This window comes from Ursus maritimus, unplaced genomic scaffold, assembly GCF_017311325.1.
Source record: "Ursus maritimus isolate PB19 unplaced genomic scaffold, ASM1731132v1 scaffold_22, whole genome shotgun sequence".
Lineage (NCBI taxonomy): Eukaryota > Metazoa > Chordata > Mammalia > Carnivora > Ursidae > Ursus > Ursus maritimus.
Window position 1 is genome coordinate 24,457,935 of NW_024424675.1, and position 14,606 is coordinate 24,472,540.

At 54.2% G+C, this 14,606-nt stretch overlaps 2 protein-coding genes across 9 annotated transcripts in view; one reads left to right on the plus strand and one right to left on the minus strand.

Annotated features, from left to right (window-relative positions):
- The first annotated feature begins 490 nt into the window (after positions 1 to 490).
- MAP1LC3A (microtubule associated protein 1 light chain 3 alpha) lies at positions 491 to 2,018 on the plus strand. Its single transcript, XM_040638197.1, has 5 exons — positions 491 to 696; positions 980 to 1,035; positions 1,112 to 1,218; positions 1,496 to 1,664; positions 1,958 to 2,018. The coding sequence occupies exons 1-4, from the start codon at positions 657 to 659 to the stop codon at positions 1,656 to 1,658; spliced, it is 366 nt and encodes a 121-aa protein (XP_040494131.1). The 5' UTR covers positions 491 to 656; the 3' UTR covers positions 1,659 to 1,664; positions 1,958 to 2,018.
- A 295-nt stretch (positions 2,019 to 2,313) lies between these two features.
- The window catches only part of PIGU (phosphatidylinositol glycan anchor biosynthesis class U), a 79,791-nt gene continuing 67,498 nt past the window's right edge, over positions 2,314 to 14,606 (minus strand). For 6 of the 8 annotated variants that reach the window (XM_040638204.1, XM_040638201.1, XM_040638202.1 and 3 more), the window contains one exon: positions 2,314 to 2,744. In XM_040638204.1, coding sequence (XP_040494138.1) covers positions 2,389 to 2,744 — 356 coding nt within the window. In that variant the 3' untranslated portion in view covers positions 2,314 to 2,388. Of the gene's footprint in view, positions 2,745 to 14,463 lie in introns of all 8 variants that reach the window. The other 2 variants (XM_008698174.2, XM_008698173.2) reach the window with 1 other exon arrangement.

The window sequence follows — 14,606 nt, forward strand, 5'->3', positions numbered from 1 at the left end:
GTTTTTCTAATTCTAGAAATAAATTTTAAAACCTGTGTTCCTTTTTAGCGTCTTGCTCTTTCATGTTTTAATCCCCCCCCCCTCCCCCGCCGCCCCGCTCTAACCATGAGCTCCACGAAGGTGAGGAGGTCTTAGGTTGTTCACTGTTGTCATTCCCAGTGCCTCGGACCATCGCAGGAACCGAAGACTCCGCGTGCTGTGGGATGACTTAGCACCAGTGGGAACAGAAAGATGCTGAGCTCCCGCTGCGGGAGCCGCGAGTCAGCCGGCCCAACTGCCCGCAGGCCTAGCCGTCTCTCAGTCCCGGCCTCGGGGAGAGGGGACGGCAGCCCATGACGTCACAGGACTGTGACGCGCCCCGGGAGCCCCGCCCCTTCGCGGCGCTGGCCCGGGGTCCAGCTCTCTGCGCCGTGACGTCACGGGTCCGGGCGGGCGGGTTTTGCGTCGGCCCAATGGGAGCAGCGCGCCGGCCTCCCCTTTAAGGAATGTTGTGACCTGACGTCACCCGGGTGAGTTACCTCCCCGAGCCACCGCCGCCAGGCTCAGCTCGAGCCCCGGAGCCCTTGAGCGCGAGGCGCGGAGCCCCCGAACCTCAGACAGAGCCCCCAGCCGCGCGCCCCGGAGCCCCGGCCTGCGCGCCCCGCCGGGCCCGCGCGATGCCCTCGGACCGGCCTTTCAAGCAGCGGCGGACCTTCGGTGAGGCCCGGCGGGCGGTCAGCGGGCGCTGAGTGGGGGTGCCGCGACTGACCCTGACTGCCGCAGGCGACGTCAGCCCCGTGACGTCAGACTCGGGCTGGACCCCCGGGCGGGGAGGCAGGTTCAGGCCTGGGCCGGGGCTTCGCCTCCGAGCCCGGCGGGTGCCAGGCCCTGGGGCCTGACGGCCCTGGGGGCGGGGGCTCGGGGGGGCGGGGCCGGGGACAGGCGGGGCGAACGGCAAGCGGGACCTTTCTCGGCCTCACTGCCCGCCCGCTGTCCGCAGCCGACCGCTGTAAGGAGGTGCAACAGATCCGCGACCAGCACCCCAGCAAGATCCCGGTGAGTCCCGCCGCCCCCTCCCATCCCTACGGCTCCAGGCCCCGCCCGGCTCACGCATCCCCCGCCCCACCCCTAGGTGATCATCGAGCGCTACAAGGGTGAGAAGCAGCTGCCGGTCCTGGACAAGACCAAGTTCCTGGTCCCAGACCATGTCAACATGAGCGAGTTGGTCAAGATCATCCGGTGTGTGGGCAGCAGCAGAGGGGGCTTGGGTCCTTTTGGGGAGGGCGGGGCCCTTGCCAGCTGAGCCTTGAATCCCTGTTCTGGGGGAGGTTGGGAAAGGTCAAGGTCAGGACTGGGGTCAGTGTCAGGTCAGAGGTGAGGGCTTCTAGAAGGGTCTGGGATGGGTGTGAAGCCCCCCCCAGAATCCTTTTGGGGAGAGGTGTGGTGGGGGGTCAGGGCTCCACCCACCCAGCAGCCAGGCCCCCTCACAGTTGGCTTGCTCTTCTGCCCACCCCAGGCGCCGCCTGCAGCTGAACCCCACGCAGGCCTTCTTCCTGCTGGTGAACCAGCACAGCATGGTGAGCGTGTCCACACCCATTGCGGACATCTATGAGCAGGAGAAGGACGATGATGGCTTCCTCTACATGGTCTACGCCTCCCAGGAAACCTTCGGCTTCTGAACCCCAGTAGGGGGGTTGGCCTGGGAGTGCGGGGGGGCATGGGGGGATACCCTGTGAGGCTCTGCCCAGGGAGCTCCTGGCTCCTGAACTGAACTGCCTCTGCCCAGGATGGGCCAGGCAGGGATGCTGCCCCCCCCCCAGCAGGGGGCACCAACCACGCCTACTTTGCCCCTGGGTGGATCCTGGGCCAGTTATTGTTTGTTAGGGTTGCCCCCCTGGGTGCTGGCTGGGATGGGGGAGGGGGGAGGGGAGGGAACAGCCCCCAGCACCCCTGCTCGTGTGATTTGTCTTTTTTTTAGGCCCCTGCCCATCTGCCCCTCCCTCACCTGAGACGCTGCCCCCCTGCCTGGACCTGCCCCCAGGATTTATTTCATGCCTGGTCTTGACATGGTGTATGGATCTGTGGTCATTGTCCCTCTGCAGAATAAAGATTGCTCAGGCCTGCCTGGCCCTTTGCCTCCAGCTGCTTGGGGCGTGGGGCGGGCTGCCGGTGGGGCTGTCTCATGCCAGTCTGTCTCAGCTCGCCAGGGAACAGACTTGTGTGCTGTGGACTTGGGGCTCATTCTGGAAACCCACACCAGTGTGTAGTATACCGGGGTGGTGGTAGAGGCCAAGCCCACCCTTTCCAGTTCAGTGTGGGCCCAGGATAGATTTCCTCATAACAAAAAACATTTATTAAGTAGCCACAACCTAACAAATCCTGCTCCCCTGCTTCTTCCCCTATCCAGCATCACGGGGAGCACCCTGGTATGCAGAGCCAAAAAGGGGGGGGCGTCCAAGGCGAGGTGCTCCTGGCTACTCCCCACAGGCCTTGCTGCCAGCCATGGTTCCTCTCTGGTGCCAGAGGTTCATAACCCTGGACTCGAACCTCATTTGCCTGAGGACTCTGCTGGCAACTCTGGCTAGAGGGCTGGGCCCAGCTTCCGGCCCTTCCACCCCCTGAAGTCCATGCAGCCCTGTGTCCAGCCAGGCCTACTTGAGCACGAGCATGGCCTCTGTGCCGTCCTTGGCCGTCAAGTAGAGACCGTGTGTGAGGTAGTACTCCCGCCGCAGGAAGGCATAGAAGTAATCCGAGATAAGCAGGATCTGTGGGGAGAGAGAAGGTGTGAGCAGCGCTGAGGGGCTAGGCAGGTGTTGGGGAGACCCTGCAAGGTCTTGCCCTTTGGAAGTTGCCTGTACTGCCCCATCCCACCCCTGTGGGTTTATGCCCCCCTCCCAGCTCTGGTCTCTGAACACCAGAATGGTACCTGTGCAACCAGAGGCCCCTCCACCTCACCCCTTCAGTGCCCACGGGCTCCTCCACGGTACAGCTGAGCCCCTGTCAAAGCTGCTTCTCCCACTGGGAGCCCATACCCCCCATCTTCCTTCCAGGTGCTGAGGCCACAGAATCACCTGATACTTCCCCTGCCGGACACAAGGCTGCTAAGTCCTGGTGGTTCGATCTCCCAGACTCACTCAGATCCACCCATTTCTACTCGTCCTTACAGCTACCACCCTGGACAAAGCCACTGTCCTCTAAACAACAGCAGTCTCCTCCTTGGGCTCCCTGGTCCCAAGCCTCCCGCCCCCTACAACCTTCCTCCCTTTCCCAGTCCATTCTCCCTAGCAGCCAGAGCTTGCTTTTCAGGACAGATCTGGTCCCGTTACTTCCCCGCTGGAAGGTCCTCTAGGGCTCCTAGAGTGAAGATCAAACTCCTTTGGGGCCCGAGGCTTTGCGCCTGGTCCCTGCCCGTGTGCACGCCTCACCCTCTCTCCCGCTCCAGCCACACTGGCCTCTTTCCTCCTGCTGCAGGATCTCTGCTGTTCCCTCTGCCTGGAATGTTCTCTTCCCTTTCATCCAGTCAACATCTTACCCTCAGGTCTCAGGAAGGATCACTTCCTTACAGAAGCCCTCCCACACCCCCCCGATTGGGCCGTGACCCCCATTAACCTCTATTTCATAACACAAATTCATCCAAATTAGTTTTTCTTTCATCTGTGTGACTGCCTGATGACTGTGGCTCCTTCCCTGGACTGGAAAGGGTCCCCAGGGGTTCTGACACCCTGGTATCCATGCCCAGCTCAGTCTGCTTTCCCTGTATGGGCCACAGAATCAAAACGGCCCCAGAAGCTCAGGCTACCATCCCCCTCACAGAGGCCCAGAGAGGAAGAAGCACTGTCTTACAATCCCGTTACATGCCAAGACCCCCAGGGCCTGGGGCAGGAGGAGGGCAGAGGGGCTCACAACCCCAGGTCTCAGCCACGTAGAGGCCTCTTAGTCAATCAGCCCCAACCAGCTGTTGGCACAGATGAGAAGATGGAAGCCCAGAGCAGGGGAGCACCTGGCAAGGGTCTACAGAGCAGGTCAGAGGTTGAGCTGAGTCTGGGATCTTGGCCTCTGCCTCCCCCGCTCCCCCGAGACCCCTGTCCTGGGCAGCCTCTTACTCTGGCCAGAAAGAACATGGATGGGCCTGAAGGGAGAGCTGAGGACCAACACCAGGGCTGCCTTAGGACAAGGTCTTGCCACTTCATCAGAGGAGCCCATCTGGAAGGCTGATGGTCTCCATCTTACAGATGAGAAAACTGAGGCACAAAGGGTTCAATAGTTGGCCTAAGGCTACACCAGGAGAGCTGACCTAGTGGCCATGACCCCGCAAGGCGACGCACCTGGGGCCCAGTCTCACAGGACAGAGAACTTGCAGCTGAGGATATGAGTGGAGCAGACAGCCCCAGAGGCCTTGCCCCACAGCCACCTGTGGGGGGCAGTTACCGCAGCAAAGGCTGACCTCACATCCTGCAGCCCCTTTCTCACCCAGGCCCACGGTGCCCGGTCTGGGGATGGAGAGCCTGGAGCTGTGGCTGAGCAGGTGGGGGCTGACTCTCAAAACCAGGTCTGATGAGGGTCAAATACAAAATCACAATTGACAATGAAACAAACCAACGCCAGTGACACACACCATCAGCTACACAAGGATTAGAAAGTCAAAATACTAGGTATCAGGTTGAACCATATGAAATGGCCATTTTTGCAGATCAAAAATGGTTGAATACTGGAAATTTCATACAGTTCAATCTAATATAAAACAGAAAAAAAAATCAAGAAATACAAATAGTAGAGTACGCATGGTATTTAGAGGAACCAGAACAAATAACTCTAAGGCCTTAGGGAGCTATTCTTTTTCCTTACAATCCTTAACAATGTAAATTATGTATATGTATTACATTGATTAAAATAGCAATTATAAAAACAGCCAATAAATGACTGAATAAATAAATGAGGGAGAATTCCTTTTGGAATCCTTACAGAATAATTCCAAATAATATATGTGGACATTCCCTCTTCCAGGAGGTGGGGCTTAATTCTTGCCTGTGCTCCCCACCCCCTGCCTGAGGGTGGGCCGGATGCAAGTAACTCGCTTCCAAAGAACAGTGCAGGGAAAGGGAAAATAGTAATTCTACACTGGAGAAACCCTGCAAACACTTTCTTGAACAAATGATGAAGGGTAACATGGGTGCGGGATCAGGGGGCTAGCATGAACCACCTGAGCATTCCAAAAATCCAAACCCCAGTCTTACGAGAAAAGCATCAGACAAACTCAAAGTGGGGACACTCTACAAGATACCTGGCAGTGCTCCTCAAGACTGTCCAGGCCATCAGACCTAGGACAGAGTGAGAAAGTGGACAGAGGACATGGGAGAGACGGGACACTTTAATGTGGTCCCCTGGCTTGGATCCTGGTGTGGGGCATATGGAAACTTCCTGTAACTGAAGTTATTCTGTAATTTAAAAGTTTATTTAAGGGGCACCTGGGTAGCTCAGTCAGTTAAGCATCTGCCTTCAGCCCAAGTCATGATCCCAGGGTTGTGGGATCGAGCCCTGTGTCAGGCTTCCTGCTCAGCAGGGCGTCTGCTTCTCCCTCTCCCTCTGCCCCCCTACCTCGCCAGCTTGTGCTCTCTCAAATAAAATCTTTTAAAAAAAAGTTTGTTTAAAAAAAGCAGTGTACCGGGATGCCTGGGTGGCTCAGTCGGTTAAACATCTAACTCTGATACCAGCTCAGGTCTTGATATCAGGGTTGTGAGTTCAAGCCCTGCACTGGGCTCCACACTGGGTGTGGACTTAAAAAAAAAGAAAATTAAGCAACGTACTACTGTTATTTGCAACAATATAAATGAACCTCACAAAATATGTTGCTGAAAGGCAGCTTTGGAAAATGTACATGTTAAGAGTTGTGTTTTTCATTGTATGTAAATTTCACATAAGAAAAATGTAAGTAAGTACTGAACTCGGTTAATGATATATATGCTGAGATATTTAGTAGGAAATGTAGTGATGTCTGTACTTCACTTTGAAATATATTTTAAAAATAAGATGGATTGAGGAATGGATAATTTGTGATCACAAAAGTATATAAAATGTTAATGGTAGAGTCTAGGTGGCAGGTATGTGGGTGTTCAATGTTCAGTCTTTCAAGTTTGCTGTGTCTGAAAATTTTCATGATGAAGTGTCAGGGGAGGGTGGCATGGAGAAAGAGCCCCATGTGCTGGCTTGGTCTGTCTGGAACCAAAGTCACTAGTCCTGACTGGGTGCCCTGCCCCCACAGAGAAGGCATCTTGTGGAAACCAGGCTGGCCGAGACCACCTCTTCTGACCTTGAGGCTTTCCATTTGGGCTAAGGAGAAGGGATTTCCCAGAGGCCCTGGGGTTCAGGCAACACAGCAGCTAGAGACCCAGAGCCCCTCTGCCCACTCTGGGCAGTGGGAGTTGGGCGAGGGGCAGTAGAAATAGCACGGGCGAATTAATGGCTGTGTGACCCTATGTAAGTCAATTTCCCTACCCTAAGCTGCATTTTCCACATCTGTAAAGTGAGTGATAAACTAGTTTACCCACAATAGTGGCTCCTAGTTCTTGCTCTGTTCCTCTTTGTTTTCAGAGACCTGAAGAGCAGCTCATTCTTTTTTTTTTTTTTTTTTTAACACGTTCCACCACAGGCTGGGAAAACGGAGAGAAAGGGAAACCAACAAGTTCTGGGTGCTGCCCCGGGCCAGGCCCTTTAACAAGAAAGCATCAGGAGGGGGATAAGGGGCAGGCAGAATGGATGAAGGGGAGTGGGGGTACAGGCTTCCCATTATGAACAGGTCACGGGGATGAAGGGTACAGCACAGGGGGCACAGTCGGTGCGACTGTCGCAGCACTGCGTGGGGACAGATGGCAGCTACCCTGGTGGTCAGCACAGCACAACAGAGCTGTCGAATCACTAAGTTGTACACCCCAAACCAATGAAACATTGTGTGTCAACTACACCTCAGTTTAAAAAAGAAAAAAAGCATATCACTGACTCTTCACAACATTCTGGGCTAGGGTTTATAAACCCCGCTTACAGATGAGCAAACTCCAAGGTCAAGGGTCTTGCCCAGGGTCACATGCGGGTAAGGCAAGCTTTAGGCTGCAATGCTAGTCCTGCCTGAGGCCCGAACCTTAGTCCTTCTCCGTCGCCCCCATTGCCTCTCTCAGTGAAGGATTCTGGGAGGGGTGAAAGGACTGCACCCACACATATGGGTCCTGTTATGGTCCCATGCTAACCCATGGTCTACACTGACACCCCTGTTGAGGCTGCACTACCAGGTCCCAGCCCTGTCACTTAGCCTAGAAGACTGAGGGTTTTTTGGAAAAAGGCAAAAAAAGTATCCGAGACCTTGGAGCCAGCGAAGGCTGTTAATTCAGTGTGCCCAGAAGCTGGGGGGCTCAGAACAGCAACCTCAGCCGACACTGGCCCCTGGGCTGCAGCAGCTTCCCAGAGAGGCAGGTGCTGTCACCACAGGCATGGCTTAGGCTGGAGATGCTGACCCCTCACGGCCAACCTACCCTTGGGGGAGCTCACGAGGTCGTCACCACAGGCAATCGAAGCATGGCACCTCTGCCCGCACTGCCTCACACCTCGGAATATGGGAGCAGAAGGGGCTGATGGTCCACTTGTGGGGCTTGACGGGCTTTGGTGTGACCCAGCTCAGGCCTGAATGGACACGTGTGGGAGGTGATGGTGGAGAAACAGAGCTCCACCCTCTAGCTCTAAAGACGCAAAACAATGGGAAAATCACTGGACCCCCGTCTCAGGGTCTGGAAGGTCACAACATAAGATGAAAATCGGGATGATGGTAATTGTCATCTAGGTGGCACTTTTCAATTCACAAAAGCTTTCCCCACCCAACTCCTTACGGAGTCCTCACAGCCATCCTTCTAGGCAGAGGAAACAGAAGCTGCTATCACCTCTCGCCAGGTTTCAACAGCTCCAGATTCCGGCTCACACCCTTCACCTCTTCCCCTCCCGGTGCGATGAGGTTTTCCAAGCAGCAATGGGCTCATGGTCATCCTTAGCCAAAACCCATGGGCTCAGCCCGGTCCTCAGCATGACAGGGCTCACGCTGTCCAGCGATGTACGCCAGGCCCGCAAGACGGCCTTCCGCACCCGCTCGCTCCCATTCTCCTCCCCACAGGTCTCACCACAGAGAGCCCAGTTAGCTCCTACCCGCCCTCAGGCACCCCATGTACAGGCTGCCTCCCTACAGAAGCTTCCTTACCCACTGTGACTCTGAGCTCCCCAGCTTTTTAACCCCATTCACAGCACCACCGGGCCGCCCTGGCCCTGCCTGGGTCCTTTTCTTTCTCTCCCTCAGACCACGGGCTCCTACGAAGCAGGGCTGGATCTCACTCACTGCTAGCAGAGTGCTTGGCACATAGCAAGTGCCCAATATATGCAAATAAATTAATTAGGCCCAAGGAGTTATGAGACTTGCCTGGGCCAGCGAGCCAGGACAGATGGGGCTGGGAGTCACTGCAGAGGCCGGGCCTCCAAAGCCCAGGCTTTCTGCTGGCCTTGCCTCCCTATATTTAGCTCAGGCTTTTCCTGTCACTCTGGTTGTAGGCGGGGAAGGGCCTCTGAGAACCACACTTGGGATGCTGAGCGCCGAGCTAGAAGTTGGAGGATAGGAGGGACAAAGGAATGAACGAAGACCTGGCAAAAGGCCACCAGTGCAAAAGGCAAAAAGCAGGCAGCTGGACGAGGACAAGGGCTACAGCCTGAGCCACAGGCACCTCCTGCCAGAAGGAACACCTCTTCCCACATGCAGACTCAGGATCTTGCAGCCAGGACTACACAGACCCACGGAATGAAATCTGAAATGGGCCCTGGCTGTCCACAAATGGGGGCTACACACCACCCCACCACTGATGATCTGCCCCAAATGTCCCCAAATATTCACCTCCTCACTGGCCCATTCCCCGGAACAACACACCAGACCCACCAGAAGGTAATCCCAGGAGACAGGACCGTGCTTTCACGTGGGAGTAAATAAGCAAGTTCTGAGCAGGACCCAACGAGAGGCTGGCGCCCAGACCCCAGGGCTCCAGGCCTCCCTGGAGACTGAGAGCAGAATGGCCAAAGCAAGGCCAGCCTTGGGTCTACAGGGTCTGCACTATGAAGAGAAGGGATCAGAGCTGGCATCTCAACGGTGGGGAGGCAGCAGCTCATGGAATGTTCCAGACATAGCTGGGACACTGTTTTGGACAGTGGGGAATCTATTTTCGACACGGACATAGAATAGGAGTGGGGCTCCCAAGGACAGCCACAGGGGAAGACAGGAAAGGGGCTCTGGCTCCGACCCCCTAGGAACCCAAGGGCTTGCCACAGGCCCAGCTCTGTCCTAAACAGATGCTAGGACTGGGCGGTTAGGGTACACAGGATTATATGAGATCACTGGTCATAAAAATGTGGTTTTAGATCCCAGCTCATTCCACTTACTCATCAATGAACAGTCACTGAATGTTCTTGGTGCTGGGGATACGGTCGTGAGCAAGATAGACCAGGGCTGCCCTCAGGGAGCCCCCAGTCTAGCAAGGGGGCGTGAGAAAGAAGAGCATGAGTAAACACCCCCCTCAGAGCCTGGGGACTTCCAAGCCTCCGCTTCCTCACTGGTACCAGGCAAGGAGAGTACTAGTGCCTCCTTCAAAGGGCTGTCACAAGGACTAAGTGAATTCCTTATGATGGAAACAAAGGAAAACAGCTTACGGGGCCCCCAGGAGGGGAGCAGCTGCGTCAACTGTGGTGAGGGGCTTCCTTCCTATACAAACAGGGAAAGATCGCCAAGATGTTTTATTAAAAGGAAAAAAGTTGTATTTTCATCATGTTGCCAATAATAATCAAACACACACACAAATACAACCCTTCTCCAGGAGCACACAAGGATGCGTGAACACCAAGGAAGGGTTCAGAAGGCCACACAAGCACGTGATCCAGAAGATTAAAGGCATCATATGGGCCCAGCCCCTAGTAGGCACTCTGTAAACATGAGCCACTATTCATTATAATTTTAGGAAGAGATTTCTCATGTTCCCTGTTTTTAAGATGAATGGGGGTGAGTGGGATGTTTTATCTTACTCTTTAAAAAAAGCTAAATTTAGATACATGACTTTTTTGTTTAAGTAGGCTCCACACCCAGCATGAAGCCCCACACAGGGCTTGAACTCACCACCCTGAGATCAAGACCTGAGCTGACACCAAGAGTCGGATGCTTAACCAACTGAGCCACCCAGGTGCCCCTCAACATATTACTTTTGGTTTATATGTAATCCTTGATGACTGTTTTTCATTCCGCAGGAGAAAAGAGTTTAAAAAAAAAAAAAGGAAGAAGTTTGTTCACCTTCCTTCTGTTCGTCGGTCTGAATGTTCCCTGGGGGTTTGCTCTGGATCTCCGAAGAGCAAGTCACCAGTGCTACTTCTCATATCAACATACGAATAATGGCAACAGGACCCACACATGCCCAATCCTCTCAACACCCACTGAGGCTGGGTTATCAAGCCTGGTTTTAAGAAAACTGCAACCCAGAGAAGTCACTTGGGGAAGGTCACACAGTGAGGAAGTAAAAAAGGACCTCAATCAACCAATCTATCTCAATCCCTCCTTCTCCCCAGCCTTTCTTGTGAGCACACGCACACGCTCGCACACACACACCCCTCCATGGATGTTTTACTGTTGTCATTTCCTGGTTACTGACTCGGAGGCACAATTATAATTAACAAATGATCCACGCCACAAGCTGCCAACAACTTAATGGCCCCAGGGGAAAGGATGGAGCCTAAGTCACTGGTTTACCTGCCAGTAGAACTAAGAATTTATCAACAGTTTGTTGTATAACAGAGTGTGGCACTGACCGACTCAAACAGAGCAGGACTTAAAATCTGTGGGTCAAGATGTTCTCCACATTCAGTTCCGCACCGACCAGTGACAGACCGGGCTCTGGATGCCAGCTGCAAATCCATGCTCATCTGGTTCCCAGGACAGCTCTGGTCGGTCTTGCCCAGGGAGGGGAGACGGAGGACCAGGGGAATTTAAGGTATAGTCCCAGCTAGAAGAGCTGAGAAAAGCCATCCATGGGACTGAAGACATGTCCCCAAATGCCATGCATCTCAACGGAAGCACTGAGTGTAGGTCAGATGGAAGCAGGGGCTGGCTTGATCAGTGGAGGACATGTGGGGGCTTCCCCAGCTACAGAGATCAGGTTCTGGCAGAAGCTGGAGAGGAGTTAGGGACAGAGCTGCTACCCACTAACCTCGGCCGGTGGGGGCCACGTGGCCCCCCACCTGCCCACCTCCCAGACCTCTTATTCTCCATGTCTGGAAGGCCCAGCTGCTACTCCTTGCTCCCCAGGGCTCTCCCGGACCACTCACAATAGGAAAGGTGACTCTGTTCCCACTAGTTAGATTCCTCCAGTGGTTACTCTGCACACTGGGCCCCTAACCACGCCATGCTCTCCCTGGCCATCTCCCTGGCCGTTCCTTCATTCGGCAACCGTCTGCTGAACAACTGCTGCATGCCAAGCACAAAGCCGGTAGCTGGGGTCCTGCAGTGGGAAGGACAGACCGAGCTCTGCTCACACGAAGCACACAGGCGAGTGGGGGAGGCAGAGAGAGAAACAATAATATAAACTTACAAACCGGGCGAGCGTTAGGAAGGAAACAGACGGGCTAAGATGGAGGCAGTGGAGCAGGGGAACCTCACGGAAGGCCTTTTTAAGGAGGGGACACTTAATAGTTACTAAAATTCTAACTGTCTCATATTTGTGCTCTGTGGCTCCCAACCCCGAGGCAGGTGTGTCTAACCCTCCCAGGGGCGCTCTTCTGCCTCAGTCAATGCTCTGGGACAGTGACAGGACTTGAGTGACTGCCTTGATGAGTAAGTGCCCCCATGTGACATGTCCCTTTAGTGATCTGGCAGCAGCCACCACAGCGCCCAAACACAGCCAGCAGTCCCAGAAAACATCTGACCTGACAAAGTTGTCTGACTCAAGAGTCCAGACCCGAGGTGGCCGAGGACACAGGTGTGTGATGTCTGCACAAACTGCCAGCTGATGGGCACTTGGGCCAGACCTGGGAGGCCTGGAGGTTGGTATGACCTGTCTGAAGGGCAACGTGGCAGTATCTGCCAAAATGCACAAGGCACATGTCCTCTGACCCAGTAAATCTCACCACCTGGAGTCCGTCCTGAGAAAACCCTGGCATGTGTGTACGAGCTTATGCGGAGGGATGCCCAGGGCTCTTCCATTTATAGCAGAACAACCAGAAACAGCCTCGATGTCCATCAGCAGAGGCCTACCTAGTCAAATCAATCAAGGCCCTCCTGCCCACGGCCTCTTGCAACCAGTATCAAGAGGAGGTCATCAGGTGAAACACTGCAAGTCCGAGAGCAGTGGCCAGAGTAGGAGGACATATCTTCGTACACACGGACAAGCTCGGCACGCGTGCACGCGTACTAACAGCGGTCGTAAACGCACAGACAACATCTGCAAAGGCACCCCACACCGATCCCAATCATGACATCTGCCCTGGGGTGGGAAGAGACAGGGACCCTGGTGGCCCTATCTCATTCCATATGCTTCTATTTTGTTTCTTTTCCCAGCAATAATGAATGCATGTATTACTCATCTGATTAAAAGTAAATTTTAAAAAGAGATTAAAACTTAAAGGTAAAAAGACAACGCCAAGGGCTCAGCCTGGTTTTTCCCCCACAGCTCAGCCACTAACTAGCACGCTCCATCTAGCTGGCGTTTCGTTCCCACCCCCAGCCCCGTTCTCCAACAGTCCAGTCTCTCCTGCCTTCGACAGCCCCTGAGCACTTGCGAGCATCTCCCCTACCACTGATGGAGACCCTTCCCTCACAAAGCCACAGGGGAAAAAGCTGTTATCTGCCAAGTTCCATGAAGACCTCGTGATCACTGCCACTGTATTCCTGACCCACCCCTGACACTCATGACCGGACAAGCTGAGGCCTAGTTCAGTGGAGCGTTTGCCAAACTCCGCAGAGGCCCAGGGCGGCCCGATGCCCTCACATGCCAGCCATCACTTTCAAAGGATAATTAAAGGGATTACAGCAAGACAGAAGGGCCGGAACAACCTTCTGGATTTCCTCGAGTATTAGGCTGAATCCTGCACATTCCTGTTGACGTCGGACACGGGCGGAGCTGAGCATCCAGCATGAATAAACTTGTGTGTGACAGAACGGACCCCCCAGCACGGTCCTCCCCAGGCTACAGAGCCCTCTGTCTCTCTTCCTGCTGTTCGCAAACCAGGATAAATAGCTGGGCTGGACATTAATTGTCCAGAAAGGTCCGTGCAGGAAATACCAGACCCATCACTCATTGCGAAAGCCCAAACTCCTGCCCTCTTCCTTCCCAGCAGCTAACCTTGGAGGCAAGGCTCTCCCGGGGGACCATTCACTGGCATCATTAGTCTCTCCAGTTCGCCTGGCTTCCCATCCAGTCCATCAAGCACAGGAAAGGCTTGGCTGTGCCAACAGCAATTGAAATGGTAAATGGTAAAACTGATTCTCATCAGACCCAAGGAAGATGGAGCTGACCTAAGGGAACTTCAGAGAAGTCTGCTGGACCACCTGCAGCAGAATCTCCGGGAAAACGTATTAAAAACACAAATTCCTGACCCTGTTTTCCATATCTATTGGCTCAACATTCTTAGGGGTGGGATCAGGGAATCTGGTTTTGTTTGTTTTTTTGGACAAAGCCGTGTAATTGTGACAGTCACAACTTAACTACAGGATTTAAAACATTAACAGGGCATCTACATTCTTAACAACATCCCCTTCGCCCCGATTCTGAGAACCACTGCTCTATGGCACCCAGGGAGGGGCTTTCCCTGGGTCAGGGGGAAATCGGAGCTCCTAGCTGGTACCTCTCATTCTCTGACCCCTACAGCCTCCTCACCCGCTACTCCCAGCCCCATGATTTGTGTTCCGACTTACCCAACAGGTAGACCGAACTAGTTCTCATCTCCCTGCCTTTGCTCCTGCTGTCCCAGTGTGGAAAGTCTCTCCTCCCCCTACCCCTGCTCCCCAAGCAGCCCCCGCCCCACCACTGCACCCACTACAGTGCCACGCAGACCAGAGCTGTTACAGAAAGAGGGCAGCCTCAGAAATGGAGCCTTCCCTGAATTTCGTTCTTGGCTCCTCCAACGACCTTGGGCAAGAGACAACCTGTGTGAGGGAGCCTTGATTGCTCTTTGTAAAGTAGTGATAACACTATCTCACAGGCTTGCTAGGAGAATTCACTGGGGCGATGGCTCAGCATGGTGCCCAATAAATGCCCGAGGAATTCAGCTTTTCTACTCTCTCTTCTTTAATCTCTACTGGACCAGGGGCTACTTCAGGGGAAGAACGGTCCACTCACTCATGTCCGAATGCCTAGTTTGCAGGACCCATGGCCTTTGTTGAATGTCTGAAGCTACAAAATGAATTCCTGTCCCCGTGCAGCCCTTGACTCTTACCTGCCCAACGTTGAAGGTCAGCGTGATGGCATAAAAGAAATTAGAGTTGGCACTTCCTGCATAAATCCAGAGGTGCCACAGGACAGGGAAGAGCAGGGAGCAGACGATAATGATGCAGGTGAGGACAAAGATGTTTCTCAGGA